The sequence below is a fragment of the Apis cerana genome, linkage group LG11 (genome assembly GCF_029169275.1).
Source record: "Apis cerana isolate GH-2021 linkage group LG11, AcerK_1.0, whole genome shotgun sequence".
Taxonomy (NCBI): domain Eukaryota; kingdom Metazoa; phylum Arthropoda; class Insecta; order Hymenoptera; family Apidae; genus Apis; species Apis cerana.
Window position 1 is genome coordinate 4939193 of NC_083862.1, and position 20540 is coordinate 4959732.

Here is a 20540-nt window from a genome sequence, read left to right on the forward strand (position 1 = left end):
TAAAAAGTACATTTTTAATTATTTCTTCTCAATTATTTGATAGATATCGATATCTACGTTTATTTAAGATAGTTAATTAAAATCTTACTAATTGTTTTATTTAATTTTTGTTAACGGAATAAATTGTAAGTAAATTATTATTATATACAAGAAAATAAATTTATTTAATAATACAAAATCAATATTTCATGTTTGAGATATACCAAAAAATGATGAAAAAAATATATCATTAAAACGTCATTTAATTTATCATATTAAATTATTTTTTATTACCTATAAAAGAAGTTAAAGTAAAATGGATAATTTAATAATACAATTTTTCAACTATGATGATAAAATAGAAATTTAAAGTATATTAATAGATTTTATTTAGAAGTTAAAAGTTATATTTTTTAATATTATGATGGTATGTGAAACTTGATCGCATTTGTACAAAAAACATAATTGTACAAAAGAAAAAAATAAAAATAACTAAATTCTATTTTTAGCATTTTGTTACTAAAATATAGTACTCATTTATCATTTTCTTAATGCATATACATTGTATATATTGTATATATTATTCTATTCGATTTTGTTAGTATACTATTTCCTATATTATATATTATATTATATATATTAATTATATATTAGATATATTATATATTATATATAGTGAAATAAAAGAAAATATTATCAAATACGAAATTTTGGAATGAAGATTTTTCAAAACTACATAATTCAAAATATTATACTTGAGAATTTATATATCGCAATCAATTTGTATTAATTGATACAAATAATAACAATATGTCATTAATAAAAAATCGCGAATCAATTTTGGTGATATTGATATGCAGGATTAAAGAAATAGTTTGGTAAAACATATAGTTATCAATCAAGTGATCAATAGTGATATTAGATGATAATGATCACCTGATTACAATATTAACGCATATATAAAATTTATGATGAGGGGATTATATAAATTATTATGCATTTTGTAAAATTATCTCATTTTATTTACATATTATTACATATTTCAATATTTATTATATTGGTAATAAAAATAATAAATATCTTCTCTTGACATTTTTCTATTATTAGAAATTTTTGCTTTCTTACATAGTATGTTGCATAGTTAGATTTTCTTTTAGATTTTTAATTTTGGAAATAAATTTAAGATAATTATAGATGAATATCAGCAAGAATAAGTATGTTAAAAGCTTTTAAAATTGATTTTTTGTTTGATTTAAATGTTTAGATATTTATAATTTAATAGTTATTTATATTATTTTATTTGGAAAAGTTTATATATATATATATATCAAAAATAAATAACTATCATTTGTATAAAAGCATAAAACAAATTGAAAAATTGCAATTTTTTTAATATTGATTTTTTTTCAAAAACTATTAGTTTTGAGGAAAACGAATTACAAATCCAGTGTTATACATAGTTACAGTTAACAAATACATAATTAAAATATATATTTAAAATAAGAAACGTAATATTGAAAATTGTAAAATCAGATATCAAATATTATAATCGAAGCCAAAATGAATAAAAACGATTAAATTAAATTATAAGTTATTGAAATTTGCATTAAACAAAAAAAGATGAAAAAAAATAAGATAAGTTTATTTTTGTTGCATTACTGTCTATGTCTAGTATGTTTCATCTAACGTGAACTTAAATTATTTATAATTTAATAAACATATCTCAACTAATTTATATATATATTATTCATTTTATTATATCAATTTTTATATTTATTTTGATTTCTAGAATCGATTTTTCGATATTTTATAATATTTTATCATAAATTATTCATAATATTTTATAAAATTTCATTACAGTCATTTTATTATTTGTATCTAATTCGTATCTTCAAAAAATTTAAAAAATTTTTGATTTTCCAAGTAACATTTTAAATAAAAAAAAAATAATCATATAAATTATTTACGAAAAATACAAAAAAAATATATAATTATAAAACTTTTAACTTTTAAAAAAAATTAAATTTTACAATCCATTGCTTTCAATATCTTTTGTTTGTAATTTTTATTATTTTAATTTTCTAAATTGGGAACGAAATAAAAACTTATAATCAGTTGCGAAAAACAAGCTATATAATCTGTGTAACTTGTATTCTCACAATATTGATTATATATTAAATAATTAAATAATTAAATTAAAATATTTTATTTGCCAATAAATAAAAAAAATTTTGAATAAATAACAATAAGTTGAATATAAAATTAAAAAAAAAATAATGGTACATAAAATTTAGAAATAAAGTTTTTGAATTAAATAAAAATATATATAAATTTACTTTTGTAACTTTTCAAAAAATTATTAGCAAATGTATTAACATTTTATATATGTATAACACTTTGTATATTGCTGAAAAGTTAAGAAAGTAAATTTATATATATTTTTCTATATATTATATATATATTATATATATATATCTAAATAATATATATAAATACTATATATAAATAAATAGATTGAAACCGAAAATAACATAGGAAATATACATATATGCATCAATAAACAATAAGTTTTCTTTAAATATACTTACATAAAAATCAAGTAAAGATAAAAAATATTAAAAAATTTAGAATGATTATTTTTTTAACTTTAATCAGTATATTCACATTTTTGATTTATAATTTTCTTAAAATAAAGTTAGATAAAAACAATTTATTAGATAAAATGTTAGACAAAATGAGAGAGAAATAGGATAAATTTTTATATTTGCTTTGATTTCTAAAATCAATCTTTCATAAATATCTTACGAATATATTAATATTCTGTATACATATACGTATAATTTTCAAATTTTTTATAACATCATTCGTGTGTTATGTATCTATATTTATTATCAGTTTTATAATACAAATAATAATCTGTATTTATATTTTTTTTAATCACAGAATATTTGCATGTAATATATAATAATATATATAATAATAAAAAGATAAAAAAATATACTTGCTTCATGGTCATAGCTGGCTGCACGACCATAGTTGAGTATGAGTCGAGTGTAGGATAAGCACGTTGAGACTTGCCAACTTATCGAGAGTACGTGTCAGTGGGTCATTCCAACGGTTGGTTCTTGTCTCGCAGAGACGCAGTACCGAAGCAATGTTGTGGCCTCGGTTCTCCTCCTGTGCGCTGGTCCATCCTGGGTGTCGGCGTAGTAGGTCTAGTGTGTGCGGGTGCTGGTGCCCTGCTAGGAGCCCTCAGGGCTTCTGGTCGTGATCACATTGCTGTTGCACTTCTTATGATCGGTAAGAAATTAATATTTTTTTTCTTTTGTATTATTGAAATAATTCTTTGAACAATTTTTTTTTATTTATAGGGTATTAATATATTTATAAAACATTTTCGGAACAAGAGTTGATTTTGAAAGTCAAAAAATACAAAAAAATTTTTATAAAAATATAAAAATTAATAAAATATAAAAATTATATATATAAATAAATAGATTTTTAAAAATATAAAAATTTCAATTTAGATTTACTTATTAAATTATAAGTAATTTAAGTAATTAAGTTTGCATTAAATAAAATGAGATAGAATATAACGGCAACAAGAGTAACAAGAGTAATCTTCTTCTAATAGAAATATTTTTGTCAAATATAAATTTTATAATATAATATAAATATAATATAATATAAATATAAATTGCTTATAATTTAATAAATAAATCTTAATTATTTTTGTTCAACTTTTTAAATATCTATATATTTAATCTATATATTTATATGAAAAATATTTTATAGATTTTTAAATTGTAGATAATATATAAACATATGTTATAAATTTGTCAAGTTTAGAATATTAACAGAATATTATTAAAATCGGAAATTGAATAATATTGAGAATTAAATATTAATACAAGATTTAAGAAAATATATGAATAATATACTTCTTTTAGAAATAATATACTTTTTATAAAAAAAACTATAATTTTTAATAAATTAAGATTTAAATGTGTATTTATGCATATCTGAGTAATATTTATGATTTTATATATCGAAAAAAAATTAGAATTGCAGTGAAAATTCACAAACATAATATGATTTTTTAAAAAAATTTCTTGATACTTAATTCTGATCATTCTATTTATCTATAATAAAAAGTGAATTATTTTTTTTTCGATTCATTTTTTAATGAAGAATCACTAGCTTCAAATTTATTTGAATATATAGGAAAAAAATATATATATTCAATTATATATGCATATAATATATAAATAAAAGAAAAAATTACAATTTAACAACAAAGTTTTGAAACAGTAATTCATGTAGTAAGTAAATTAGATATATATATATATATATATATATATATATATATATATATATATAAAATTGATATGTACTACTAATAAATCTACTGGTGTCTTCCATTATTTTTAGAATTTTTGATAATTTTTGTTGCAATTATTCTTTAATTGTCTTTAATTAGAAAAAATATAAAATAATTATATTTACTAATTTTTTGTACTTTTTTACATTAAATATTGAATATTAATAAATTTTTTTAATTTATAATAATAATTAGAAAAAATAATTAGAAATAATTAGAAAAAATTAATAAATTTTTTAATTTAATATTGATAAATCTTTATTTTCTTATAATATTCCACTTACATATAATTCCGCATTACGCCTTATGCCTTAATACGATACATTTTTTTTAAATCATTGAGCTCTGATTTTGAAATTTTAAACTCTTTTATAAATTCTGATTATGAATTCTAAGAATTTTTCCTCTTTTGCAGAAGTTTTTAATAATTTAAAATTAAAATTTAAATATATAATAATATTGGTTTTAGAATATTAAGTTATAAATATGATTATTTTAAAAAATATCAATATTTTTTAATTTATTGATGTTGAATCCAATTATTAAAATCCAATTAACAATTTGTATAATTGTTATTTTTATAATATTTATTGATTGAAGAATGCGATATAATTTAATATATTATAGAAAAATTAGAACACAGTTTTTTTTATTCTATGATTACAATCATATTATCACAATTTCTTAAAAAATAATATATTTTTTCTATTGAAACTAAAAAATTTATTTACAATAAAAAAATGTTTATTTAAAAAAATACAAATTATTTATATCATATATGAAAAATAATTATTACGTAAATGCTAATAGTTCCAAAATATTTTATAATACATATTATTTATATAATATTATTTATAATAATTGAAAAATTTATAATATTGTTAATCTCATAATCTTTAAAATTTATTTCAACATTAGAAAAAAGAAGGATTATAAATTATAGGAAAAAAGAAAATATGAATTATAAAAAAGAGATTATAAATAAAAATTATTTATATTTTATATTAATTAGTAATAAAATATTATTAATATTAAATATTGAAAATATATATATGTAATTCTAAATATTATTGTTATATTGATTATTAATTTTTATTATTAATATTTTATTGTTAATTTATTATACTTTTTTCTTTTTTTATAAAAAGCTAATGAATTTTATAAATTTCTATTTATATTTTTTAGACATTAATTAAATGGAGAATTTCTACCATTAGATTTCAAATATCATACATAGTTTAATATAAAGACATTTTTCATTCTTTATCTAATCCAATTAGATTCTGCATTGACATTCTCTCTCAGTAAATGAATATCTAAAAAGAACATATATTATATTTAAAATTTTATTAATCATATAATTTTGTTAATAACATTATAATTATTAATCATATTTCGCGATTTTATATATTAAATATAATATTCTGTTTATTATATTTCATATTTCTCTTTATATTTTTTAATAATTTTCATTAATTTTATATAAATATATTATTTCTATGTAAATATATAGAACAAATATATTTTTTCCAAAGAAATTATATTATTAATGATTTTGTTCTCTATCATAAAAGACTTTATTTATTTTTATTTATTTTAAATTTTATATTATATTTTTTTTATCTTATTAATATGTAAGTTTTACATAGTAGTACAATTAATATTGTAAGTTTTTAATTAAATTCTATATTTTTATATTTTAATTAAAAGAATATAGAAAGTTCAATAAAAAATAATGAAATAAAATAGATTTAAAATGGAAATTTATTGATATATTTGTAATGAAAATTATTATAATTCACACACTTATTAATTATTCATTAATAGTAATCATTTACATTAAAAAATAAACATAAATATATTTATAAATTTATAAATTTATAAAGTAATCAAATAAATTTATTATAGTTTATATTATTTTTCAATAAAAAACTTTTAGCAAAATTACATATATATAAAATAAATTTTACGAGTAGAACATTTGTTTTATAAAAAATATAAATATTTTACATATAAAGTCTGCGAATTTATTTCATTTCATAAATAAAAGTGAAAAATTTAATAAAAATATTTTTGAATTTAAAATATGATATTTAATAAAATTCAAAATAAAAATGAAATATCTATTGTATATTAAAATATAAAACAATTATTTTATAATTATTTTATATTTAGAAAAAAAATTATATATAATTTGATACAAAATATTTTTCAATATTTAAATAATTGTGCTATTATAATTATGATTGAAATTAATTATAATTTATAAATTGTTTATCTTGAGATAAATGTTATACATATATAGAGATAAATGTATATTATATATATAATTGCCTAAACTTTTTAAGTACATATGTAAATAATCGTACATATAGAATTTCATTTATTATTTGCCTTTAAATTATTTAAATTTTAATTATAGATAACTTTTACAACAGATAATAAGAATATTAATTATTTTAATTAATCTCATTCTTATTAATAATATTCTAATTCTTAGTAATTATAATAATAATTAAAATAAATTAGAATAAGAAAAAGTGAAATAATTGTATGCAATTTAATTAAAATAATCGAACTTGTTGTTTAAATATATATAATATAATATATTATATTATATATATAATATATATTTATATATATAATATAATATTATATATAATATTTTATTATATATGTATATTCTTATATCTGAATTCTCGCTACGACAAAGATAATTAAAATACAGAGATATAAATTATTTATAATATCTTGATAATTTATGAATCCATTTATTATTTTGTGTTTAAACAAAATTAAAAAATAATTAATAAAAATTTTATTATTCTATAAAATTTTTTTAAAAAATAGAATTTATTTTTTGAGCAATCCTTACACTTTATATTTCTTAAAAATTACAAAAATAAAGATTGATTAATTATTTTGTTTTGATCAATTCACATTTTTTTATATTAAAATATTTCCATTCATTATTTTTAAGATAGAAATAATAATACGAAAAAATATAAGTATATAGTATTTATGATATTAGGTAAAAATTTATAATTTTTTAAAAAATTAATAAATATTTATAATATATTCAACTGATGGATTATAAATAAAACAAAAACAATGAAAATAATTATATTTAAAGTTCTTAATATCAACAAAAAATTTAGAAACTATGTATTGATTATTTTTTAATTCTATTTTTTCCATTATTTAATTCTATTTAATTTATATTCAATAAAATATAATATAAAATAATATAATTAAAAATATATGTAATATAATAATATATATAAATAATATAATACAAAATAAATATAATTTATGTTTAACAAAATATAAAACAACAATAAAACAGATCAACATAAAAAAGATCGGATAAAATGGTAATAGAAAATAAATAACTTTTTTATATCAAAAAAATAATATTTTAAAAATAATAACTTTACATATTTTAATAACAAATATTGATATTTATATAAAATACATACAATATTTTACATATATATATATATATATATAAAATATAATTATAAAGTAATTAAATATAATTAATATAGTAATTTTAATATAGTAATGTTAATATAGTAATTTTTCAATTGTCTTTAATAAAATAATTAAAAAATAATATAATTATTAATATATTATCAGATCATTAAGTGAAATAATAATTATAGTGATATAAAATGATTATATTTTTTGAATATAATTTCAATATATGAATAACTAACTTATTATAAATATAGAAATGTATAAATAATATATAAATATATAAATATAAAGGAGAATCTTTATAATTTATCCTGAATGTACAATTACATCGTGAACATATAATAATATCGATAATTTTTTATCATATACTGCAAATAATAAAAAATTTTGTGATCAAACTCATTAGTTTGATTTTATTGTAATTTTATGATAAATTTTAAAATATACTAATTATAAAAAAATGGAAAAGATAATTCATTACTTTACTTGCCATTTTATTTTATAAGGATTATGTGAATAAATAATAAATTAAAGTAACAATAAAATATTTAAATTTCTGTTCACTAATTTATATTTATGTTAAAATATATATTGTAAGATGCATAATTGTGTTCTAATTTTCTGTTATATCATTTTCATATTAATTATTTTAAGATATTAAACTATATGTACATATATATATATATATATATATATATATAATGGACAAAATCGGCATATATTAAAAAAAAATAATATTTGTTATATTATTCAATCATCTTTTTCTAATTTTCCTTATATGTAAAAAAATTATTTATCTTAAGTAAAAGCTTTCTTTTCTAATGAATTATTACTTCAATTTACCACATATGTGCGCGCGCATGTGTACGCATATATGCAAATTTTTAATATATATATTATTGAATTAAATACTTTAATTTTATTTGTAATTTTTTAATTATTGACAGAGAAACTTTTATTTATATAATGAAGTTGTATAAATGAGCTTTAAAATTTCTAATTTTTAATTTTATAAAATTTATTGTAATATTACTCATAAAATCATGTATTATTTTACAAGAGAATTTAAATAATTCTCTAATTTTAATGAAAGTTTAAACGCATAATTAGTTATGTATGGATTTTTTCTCTAAAAATATTTCTTTTGATAGATGAAATTAATATTCAAATTTTTAACGTTTTATTATTTTTGTTATTTTTTTAACTTTATAATAGTGTGAGATAATTGCGAATAACGAATAATCATTAATTTGTAAAAACAATTAAATAAAAATGGAGAACTCATGAAGGAAAAAAAATGTTAAAGAGAAATAAAAATATCGAACTGATTAAGAATTATGAAATAGAGCAACATTAGTGAGAAACCGTAAAGGGACCGTTGATCGATCAGATCGACTGATAGTGGCGCTACAAAAGAAGGGAAAGAAGCATGCTGACAACTGGTTACTTTCTAAATGTGGGTATGTAACCTGCGACCTGCATAGAATGCCTGTCACAATAGAAGAACGCGCTAACTTACAGAGATCAACACCTACACGTGAAGGGACCGTGAGATTCATGAAACAAAATTGAGAAATTTCTAGGGAAATTGATAAATGGATAAATAGATTCGAAAAAAATTCCGAAAATTCGATTGATTTTAAAATTTTATAATCGTACTGAGATTCTTTTATATATAATTACATTAAAATCTTCGGAAATAATTTTTTCTTTTTTTTTGTTTCTTTTTTTTTCACAAAGTAAATCTAAATACTAAATATTAAATATTTTCTTATAAGTTTTTTTAATTTTGTCTTTGATTAATTTCCATCGAATGAAGAAAATACTTTTTTTATGTAGTTATTTTTTAGAAAATGAAAAAATTTAGAATCTATTAAATATTAAGATTTCAAAATAAGAAATTTAAAATTTTTATAATTAGTACTATTAAATATATTCTTAAATTATATTATAATGATTTATTCTTTCATTATAAAAACTATTACACTATTATATTATAATATTAATTTATAACAATGGCAAAACACAAAATTATACATTGTGTGTTATTATGATCCATTGCCATATAAAATTTTATAATATCTATATTCTATTAATTATAATAGTCTATAAATTATAATATTATGTATTAAAATGATAATATTATGTATTATAAGATTTATTTTAAGAGTTGATTTTAAAAATCGAAATAAATACCAGAAATATTAGACATGAATATTGGATCATACTTGTTTTAAATAATGTACATTTTTGTTGGATAAAACAAGAAAAAATCAAAGCAAAAATAAAATTATCTATTTTTTTATGCAAATTTCAATTATTTGTGGTATTATAATTATCATGTTATAAAAATGTATAATATAAAATTCATTTAATATTTAATAATATTTCGCATATATTCTAAAAAAATGTTGATATAAGTCTGCAATGATCAAATCGTAAATTATATGTTTAATTCAAATTAACATTAAAAAAGATAAAAATTAATCTTTACAAAATTTAAAGAACTGAATTCAAATTTTGAATTTATAATAAAACTAAATAAAATTACATGATTAAATAAATAATTAAATTTATTATTAATTAATTAATTTAATTATTAATTAAAAGTACTAAATAATCATTAATAAGTAATTCTACTGCAAAAGTTATTTTTGAATGCTATTATTCAAAGTTATTATAAATTTTTTTAAACTTTTTTGATATATATTTTATACATTATGTATATACGTATATGATGTATACATTTACATATACATACATACATATATATATATAAAGTATTAGAATTAATAATATATATATTTATACAAATATATATATATATCAAATATATATATATGATTTAATAGAAGTAATCTGTAAAAGTGCAAAATTGTTATTAATTATTTAAGCGAATAAATTAAAAAAAAATTAAAATGAAAGAAACTAAAATAAAAAAAAATATATTTACTATAAGAGATTTGAAAAAACACCTAATTTATTTTATACGTGAAAAAATTTTAAAAAATATTTAACAAAAAATAAGTTTTGTTTTCTTATAGAAGTAATTATAAAAAATATTTTTAAATATTTACATTTATTTTAAATATTCACATAATAATAATAGATTACATATGATATCTATTATTACATAATTTATAATAAAAATTTAAGTACAGAAAAAATTTTACATCTTTGAATTGATAATGTAAATATGATTATCATAATTTGTAATTTGAGTCTTTTATATAATACAATATTATATAATTTTATATAATACAATAATTCAATACTAAATTTTTTTAAATTAATTATTTAATATTATTTAATATTTAATATAATAACAATATTTTAATAACAAAAAAATATTGATTTAAAAATTCTAATACAATATTATTCTAATAACACAAAACAATATAAAAATAAAACAAATAATTTTGTAATTGAAAATAATGTTAATGATATAAAATTAAATTAAAAACGAAAAATGAATATAATTATTACATGAATAATATATAATCTTATAACTGAAATTATATAATATAACGTTTACTAATCAATTATATATGTAATATAGGCACGAAATTGATTCAAGAGATTAATTCAATTTTTAACATAATTACTATTAATATTATTGATATTAACTAATAATTGTATTTAAATTCAATATATTGTAAAGTGATATTTGTTAATAATGAAATATTTATCGATTTTACGTCAAGATATTGATTTTTTGTTTCTTTTAATAAATATCGTAAATTTTTAAAGTGATCGTTTGCACTTTTTTCTCATTATCTCATTTCATTCTAATTTCTATGTAATAATATGAATAATATGTACAATATAATAATATATAATATTTATCAATATATCTAAGTAATAGAACGAAACTTTTAGAAATATTTTAAAAACTAAAAAATGATAAAAAAGTAAAAATTGCAATTACAAAAATTTACTATTCATTTATAATATGTTTACAAAAAATTTTTAATAATTCTTTCTCTAATTTTTAGTATTTTAATTATTTTAATATAATGAAAAAATTTATTTATTTAAAATTTACAAAAATAACTTTTTTTTTGAATTTGTAGCGATTAAATCGGAACAACATTTAACAAATATTTTTTTTAATAATTAAATATTTCTAAATTTTCCATTCGTGAAAGTGTTGAACCAATTTCACGCGTGTGAATTGGTATAATGCTAAATTACTTACTTTCTTCAATTGAATGGAGTAACGAACCATTAAATTCAATCAGTTTATTAAGTGTATATCGAATCATGATGAATTTTGAATTATGCGTCAATCTTTTCCTATAACGCAATATAATTTAAAACATTTTTGTGAGAAAGAAGATCATATTTAAAATATTAAAATATTAAATATTAAAATATTCATTGAATATTTTAAATAAACATTGATAAATAATATTGTAATAGTTATAAATAAAGTTATCACATATTACATATTTAAATTTGAAGATTCTATGTAACACAAAATAATTAAGTTGTTTGATATCTATTTTCTTATATATAATTTAAAAAAAAAAGAAATAATAATATTATAATTATAATTTACGAATTAAAATATTTCTAGATTAAAAATAATAAGAATTACAATATATACTTTATAAATATAAACATCAAATAAATCTATAATTTAAATTGAAATTAAATTTTATGTTCAACTAAAACTTTTATTGAAAATTTATTAAGGACATATATATATTTGACTTATTATTACTTATATTTCATTATAAATTTAAAAAAAATTTTAAAAAAAGATGTACTTTATAATTAGAAATTAATAATGAAAAAATGCATAGTCTATTTATTTATACTTTATTATTTAAATGAAATATCTTTTATAAAAACTTCAATTATAACTGATTTAAAACCATAATTTTCTACTTCTAATTCTAAAAGAGAGGAGTTTATTTAGTTTTCAATAGAATAAAAATAAAAAAATTAATTAGATAATTATTCTAAAAAAACAAGTAAATAAAAAATGCTAAGTATTGTTGTTTGTAATTGCATAATTGTTTTGGCATTAATTAAATGTTATTTTTAATCAAATGAGCATATAATTGAACATTATAGTTAATTTTCTCATGAATAAATTATGAACTAATTTTTTCTTTATGATTTATTTATTTTTAATCTATTTATTTAGAATTATTTAGAATTATTTCCTATTGGAATGCAGTTGATAAAGATTAAAACAAATATAAAAACTAATATAAAAAAATATATAAAAATACATATTAAATTATAAATAAATAAATAAATAAATTATAAATAAATCAAGTTTTACATGAGATATAGACAAACAAAAAGATGTAAAATAAAATAATTTTATCTCCATCATATTTTTATATATAAGAACAAAAAAATATATATCTATAAAGAATGTATCATATGTTTTCATATATTCATATATATTATATTCATATATTATATATATTCATATATTTCATATGTTTTCTATATATTTATACTTTATTGATTTAGATATCTTTAAATTTTAATGAAAAGTTTTAACTGGAACTGTACATACTTTCTCCTATCATATTATAAATTCAATATTTATATATATTAATACATATTTTACTTTTATTATTCATCAATTGTTTTGAAATTAAATTGTAAAAATAATAATAATCGAATATTATGTTCGAAATGCACAAAATTTACTCATAAAATGCAAAGAATACACATATAAATTATATATATCTATATAAAAAAATATTTTTTATCTTAAATCTTCTGATAAAATATATTTCTATTCAATTCATTATTTCTATATTCTACATAAGTATCTAAATATTATATATATATATATATATATATTCTAATCTAAATATAATTTAATAAGATTATCAAATTTTTATTGTATTTTATTTTATATTTTATATTTTTTGTAATAAAGATTATTAATGATTTTTATTATTTAAATATAGAATACAAATTGAATTAAAATAGTCAAATTTTTATGATATCTTAAAAATATAATTTATGATAATAATAATAATTTAAAAGTATATATTTAATTTAAAAAAACAAATGTATGAATTAAAACATTCGATAACGGTTAAAAAGTTTAAATTTAAAAGTTAAAATATTTAGAAAGTATTAAAAATATGTAAGAATAATAATAATACACTATTTTTGTACATATATAGATTAATTAAGTTTTTAATTTTTAATTTTTTAATTTTTATTTAAATTTTTTAATTCATTTTAGAGTGTATATCTTAATGTATTATAAAAATATGTATGCTGATTTTTATTAAAATTTTATATTATTATTAATTTTAAATGAAAAAAATATTCATACAAATAATCTTATAATAATCTTTTAATAAATACTAATAAACTTGTTGTCACACAGCATTAACTATAATATTTACAAATACAAATATAATATTTAAAGTTAATTAAATGTTAATAGTAAATTTTAATCATTCTATTTATTTTTAAAAGAAAAGTTTAAATTAATATTTCCTTCATTTTAAATTACTTTTGTTATAATTACGCATATTTGAATTTTATATGCATTCTTAGTTCTTAATTTCTTAAACAATGAAAGTGTCTTTTCTATGCGTTAATTAAAACATTCGATGTTGGAATTTTTGCTTTCACATTTTCTCAAGAAATTTGTGAAAATTTATTTGTTAAATATATCTTTTCTCTTTTTTTAAAAAAATTAAAATATAAAATATATTTAAAAAAATTTAAATAATTATAATAATTTATAAATTTTTATACGGATTTAATAAATAAATACTACATATATTAATATTTTTACATATTATATTTTAAATGTATTGTAATATCAAGTATTTTATAAAATAGTATTATTTAATAATTATAATAGTATTAATAGTTAGAATTTATATTTTCTTTTAATAATCTTATTATCTAAATATAAATTTTTTATTTCTAACAATTGTTAATTTATACACATCTTGTATCTTATGTAATATATATAGTATAAATATTTTAAATCAATATTTATACATATAAAAATCTATAAAATATATATATATAATATATAAATATTTATAAAATAAATAAAATAATATTTAAAATTTTAATTGAATTCTATTCGTAAAAATTATATTTCTATATTTTTTATTTAAATAAGATAATTGATAGAAATAACAAAAAATTAAATAACTTAATTTTTAGATTTTCTGTATATTTATAAAACTTTTAAAAATTATCATAAAAATAAATCATGATAAAACAAAATACATTTAAATAAAATTTTCATATAATTTTTGGATATAGATTCTTAATCTATGAATTGACTCTGAAAAATGCAAAGTTAAATGCAAAATTTTTGAAGAATCACTATAATTATTTTTATTTTGCATTATTTATATAAAAAAAATTATTTACATAAAAGATTTATTTATTTATTACATTTCCATGGAAATAACTTAAAATTTATTGCAACAAATATATATTTCATATATTAAATTAATAAAATTCATATTATATCATATTATATCATATTTCATATATTATAAAATTTGAGCAAATATTCTATGACAGGTTTTTAATATTTTTTTTTTTTAATTTTTATAAGATTTTATGTGTTACATTTTTGATTTTTAATAAAATATTCTTTATCTCTTTATTATTAATATTATATTATTGTATTGTTAGTTATATTATTTCTTTGACTTACTTGATTTTTATTAGAAATATATTTTTATATAGTTATAGAAAGGATAATGTTTTTTATTTGATTATTTATTAACAGAAAACAGATCGAAAAATGGGAAACATTGCTTTAATAATTATTGCAAAGAAAATATTAAAAATTATATTACATTTCAAGATAATTTTATTGAATATATTTGAATAATTTCAGTATTTGCAGTAAAAACTGCAAAATAAACATTATAAAAAAATTAACAATAAAATAATTCAAAATTTAAAAAGATTGTTTCTAATGAAATGTTTCATTTTATTATGCCTTAGATTATTCTATATTATAACAATAAATCAAGCAAAAAAAGTTCAGATATTTATAAACATATATCTAATTATGAATTTCATTGAATATAATATAAAAAAGTATTGAATATAATATAAAAATGTCTTGAAACTATGTGCTGAAAAAAAAATAAAATTTAAAATGCAAATACGAATGCACTATAGAATAAATCGAATAAAAAAAAAATATAAAGTTTAGTTGAAAAATTGTAGAGATTAAGACGAAAACACTAGAGAGATCGACAATAGCAGCTAAGAAGAAAATAAAGATGGGCGTATTCACGAAAGTTTATATCGTCTCTTCTTTTGTGGATGGTTTCTCAGCTCTCACTATTCTCACATATGGAGGTTCATGAGAACGCGCGACAATGCTTAACAATTTCATCATCTTTGCTATATCTATTCATTCGTTGCATTTCAGTTAGATTTTCACTTGTTTATACATGTATACCTAATGTACAGATCCATTTCATATTCAATATTCATTTTCAACATTTATATATATATCATTTATTGGTTAAAATTTTTTGCATAACAAAATTTTTAATTTAATAAAATTTAATTTCATTTTATTAATTTAATGAAGTTAAATATAATTAAATAACATTTTAATAATATTTATAATTTTAATATTATTGTTTGAAATATCAAATTATGTATAGTCTCGTATAAAATATTCTATGAATTATTCTGTGAAATATTTTTTCAACTATATGTATTTAAATTATTTATAATTTATTTAACTATATGCATTTAAATTTAATGTAAATTGTATCTTTATAATTGGAATATTATTTGATATGTTTAATTAATTTTACAAGCATATTATATTTATTTTAATTGCATATTTTAATCATATTTTGAATAAAAAAATATTAATTAATTATTGATTAATGAGAATTTTTCTCAAATTTATTTTATTAAATTAAATTATATATATATAATATATTATATAATATAATATGTTTATATAATATATTATATAATTGTGACTTTTTAACTAATTCTTCTTTTTTTAATATTATAAAATAATAATTAGATTAATATTGCTATTAAAATAATTAGACAAATATTGTTATTTTATTTCACTAAAACAATTTGATAAATATATTTTTGTATAAATATTATTATAAAAAGTATAATTTATTATTATATAAGAATATTCCAAAAAATATAAAGATATCAAAAAAAAAAGCAATATAAATATTTTTAAGTTTTATTATTTTTTTATTTAAGAAAACTATGATGCAGACTATAACTTTAATTGAAAATTGTATTTTTAATATTAAAATATATTTTTTAATTATAATAATGCTATATAAATATTTTTTTTAAGTATGATAATGCTATATTTAAATTTATTAAGATTCAGAAATTCAAAAAAAAATTCTATAAATAAATATAGAATCTTACACATTATTTTCAGTATGTGTATTATTTTAAAAAAAAATCTTTTGTATCACTTTTTTATCGAATTTAAATTGAGAAAAATTATTAAAAATTATATGAATTAATAATTATAATATATAATTAAAATTTTAAAGTTTATTTGTTAAATTTTTAACAATAACTATTAAAAATAAACTATTTCTGTTTATCATTCATTCATTTTTGATTGAATTTTTTTTAATTTTTATTATTAAAAAAAATAATATATAAAATAACTATAAAAAATAAATAGAATTCTAAAATTTCTCGAAAATTCAATGAATACAATATGATAGATATTAAATTTTCAAAACAAGTCATAATAAATATTTTTTTGACATGATTTTGTTATAGGTATAGGAGTGGTTCTGGTAACGGTAAGCGCTGTAGCGTGGCGAGTGACCAGTCGAGAAAATTGCAGCAGTTTCTTTGGTTTCGCGGGAATCTCGAGCAGAATCCCGCCAGCGAGGCCAATCCATCCATACGCTGCCATGATTTATCCGGAATTCCAATTTAGAACGCCACCTCCGAGTTATCAGGTGATATTTTAATATCGTTTATCACTTGTGTTTTTGATCGATTTTGAATAGCTATTTACTTATTGAATTTTTTTTATATTTGATTGATATTGAATGATATTTATATATAAAATACTTTCAATATCAATATTTTCAATTTATTTATATTTTTGTATTTCATAAATATACACTTATATTTCAATAAAACAAATACTATTACATTTTTTCTTTTTCCTTTCTTTTTTTTTTTTGTTCAAAATTAATTATTATATTATAATTTTTTTCCTAACATATCATTTAAATTATTTTTTTTTTAAATTTTTCAATTTTATAATAATATTATAATAATAATAAAATTACTTTGAATTTATAAAATTTAGAAAATTTTATTTTCCATCTATATTTTTCTATTAAAAATTTTATTTTAAATGGCTAATTATATCTAGAATTTAATTCATCAATATAAATCATCTAAAATCAATCATTTTATGATTTCAATATTGAAAATTTTTTTAAAGAAATTTTTTTAATATGATAATGTTAAAAAAAATAAAATTAAAACTATGAATATAAAGTATAATATAAAAATAATATGGCTTATTTGTCGAGAATTTCTATCTTTTAACTTTTTTTAAACTAATTTTTTGATCTTCATAGAGAAATTAATAAAATAAAAATTTCTAATTTTCAATATTAAAAAATTATTTTTCCGAAGTAAAATAATTTTACTTAAAATTTTTCTACTATATTGAATGTTTTAATTTGAAAAATATCTTGATGTAATAAAAATGTAATTGATTTGGTATAAAATGAACCATTTATAATTCTGATTTAAATATTTATAATATTTCATTTGGTGAAATAAAAAAAGTATATTATGATTTGTTTTAATTCATAGATTAGCAAGACATTAATTGATTCATAAGAATAATGAATATGAGAACAAAGTTTATTTAACAAAATGCAATTTTGAACACACTTTGTAAAAATATATATGTATATTCTTTTAATATAAAAAGTTAATATAAAAAAAATATCATATATTTATAATTACATTCTTTTTATATTTAATCTTTAATTATTTTGAATATTTTAAAAATACATTATAACAAAATCTTGATTATTATTGATATTTGATTACCTGAATGATATTGAATAATAGAAAAACAACAAATATTTAAATATAAAATATCCTTTTTTCCATATTATTTTCTATATTTTTCTTAAAATCTATTTTACATAAATAATATTTTTTTCAAGTCAAAAGAAATTGAGAAAACTAAATCTCTCTAATTTCAGGCAAGCATGCAAGAATACAGACTTAGACTGCTTCTTTTGGATCGATTGCAGCCAACATCTTCACCTCCGCCGACTTACAGATCGAATGCTGGAAGCATTGTGAATCCTGGCACGATTAGAGAAAGCAGACCGCCGAGCTATTGCACCAGATCGAACGTTGCATCAAACACGAATGTCACGCCATCGAAAAAGGATGCGAATCTCGTTAGAATCGTTCAAACCGAATCGGAACCAGTAATTTTGAACGGCAATCAAACGCCTCCAGTAGCTGCTGTTGAGGTGCTCGCACATCTCTGATTTATTTTCATCGTTTTGTAATTATGATTTGTTACTGTCGCAAAAATATTGTTGCGATTGAAGATAAAATTATAATTAGTAATTTTGTAAAAATTATGAATCACATCATGCAATATAACTTATTAGGTTATTCCATAAGAAATAGAATTTTAAAAATCATTTTTTTTAAAATATAATAGTATTTGTTATGTATATTCTTTTTTATGAATTATTGTTTTTAATAACTTTTTAAATATTAATGAAAAATTTTAATTTTTTTGTAAATAAATGTTTCATTATAGAAATATAGTTTCAAAAGCATTTATAATATTTCTGACATTTGAAATATTAGGTTGAACGAAGTTTTTATTAAATATATTAAATTATTCTTAAAAAGTTAATATAACTAATTTGTGTTAATTTTTAATAATGTCTTAATATTTATTAATTTTTTTATAAAAACAATTTCATGATTTACTTAAATTAGAAATAATTTTGTACATATAACATGTTGACTATTTTATACTTATAACTAGAGTTATATATATAGAGTTATATAGAGTTATATTATATATATATAACTTCTTTATATCGTTCAAAGATCTTGGAATAATTTAAATAGATGATTTTTAAAAACGAAATAAATATATGGGAAATTATTTTTTAATTTAGCTTTTTAATACTGTTTTTTTTTTTACATTGCAAAACTTACATATTCTAATTTTCTAATTAAAAAATGAATTTTTTAATATTGACAAAATATTAACAATAATTATTATTATATATATATATATATATATATATATATATATATATATATATATATATAGTTATAATAAATATTGCAATTTTTTGATTCGATTAAAAATATTTATAATAAATTATTTTATTTTCTATCAATAAGATTTAGATTAGAATAAATTTCTTTTTATAATAAAAACATATATATTTAATATATATGTTTCCCATGTATTATTCGCATTACTTCTGTCGAATATTATCATATATAATTATTTGTTTAAAAACAATCCCTAATCCTATCAATTTCTTAATACAGTATATTTTTTTATTCAATTCAATTTGTTTTTTTTGAATAATTATATAATACATAAACATTTTTTTTATAATTATTCTAAGATATATATATAATAATACATAATAATAATACTGCATATATATTATTTTAGACA

At 15.9% G+C, this 20540-nt stretch overlaps 1 protein-coding gene across 7 annotated transcripts in view; it reads left to right on the forward strand.

The window, feature by feature from the left end:
* The window catches only part of LOC107994559 (uncharacterized), a 95819-nt gene extending 76260 nt beyond the window's left edge, over nucleotides 1-19559 (forward strand). For 6 of the 7 annotated variants that reach the window (XM_062081482.1, XM_062081478.1, XM_062081479.1 and 3 more), the window contains exons 4-6: nucleotides 3116-3279; nucleotides 17612-17796; nucleotides 19075-19559. In XM_062081482.1, coding sequence (XP_061937466.1) covers nucleotides 3116-3279; nucleotides 17612-17796; nucleotides 19075-19371 — 646 coding nt within the window. In that variant the 3' untranslated portion in view covers nucleotides 19372-19559. The remainder of the gene's footprint in view (nucleotides 1-3115; nucleotides 3280-17611; nucleotides 17797-19074) is intronic. The other variant, XM_062081484.1, reaches the window with a different exon arrangement.
* Nucleotides 19560-20540: the final 981 nt, after the last annotated feature.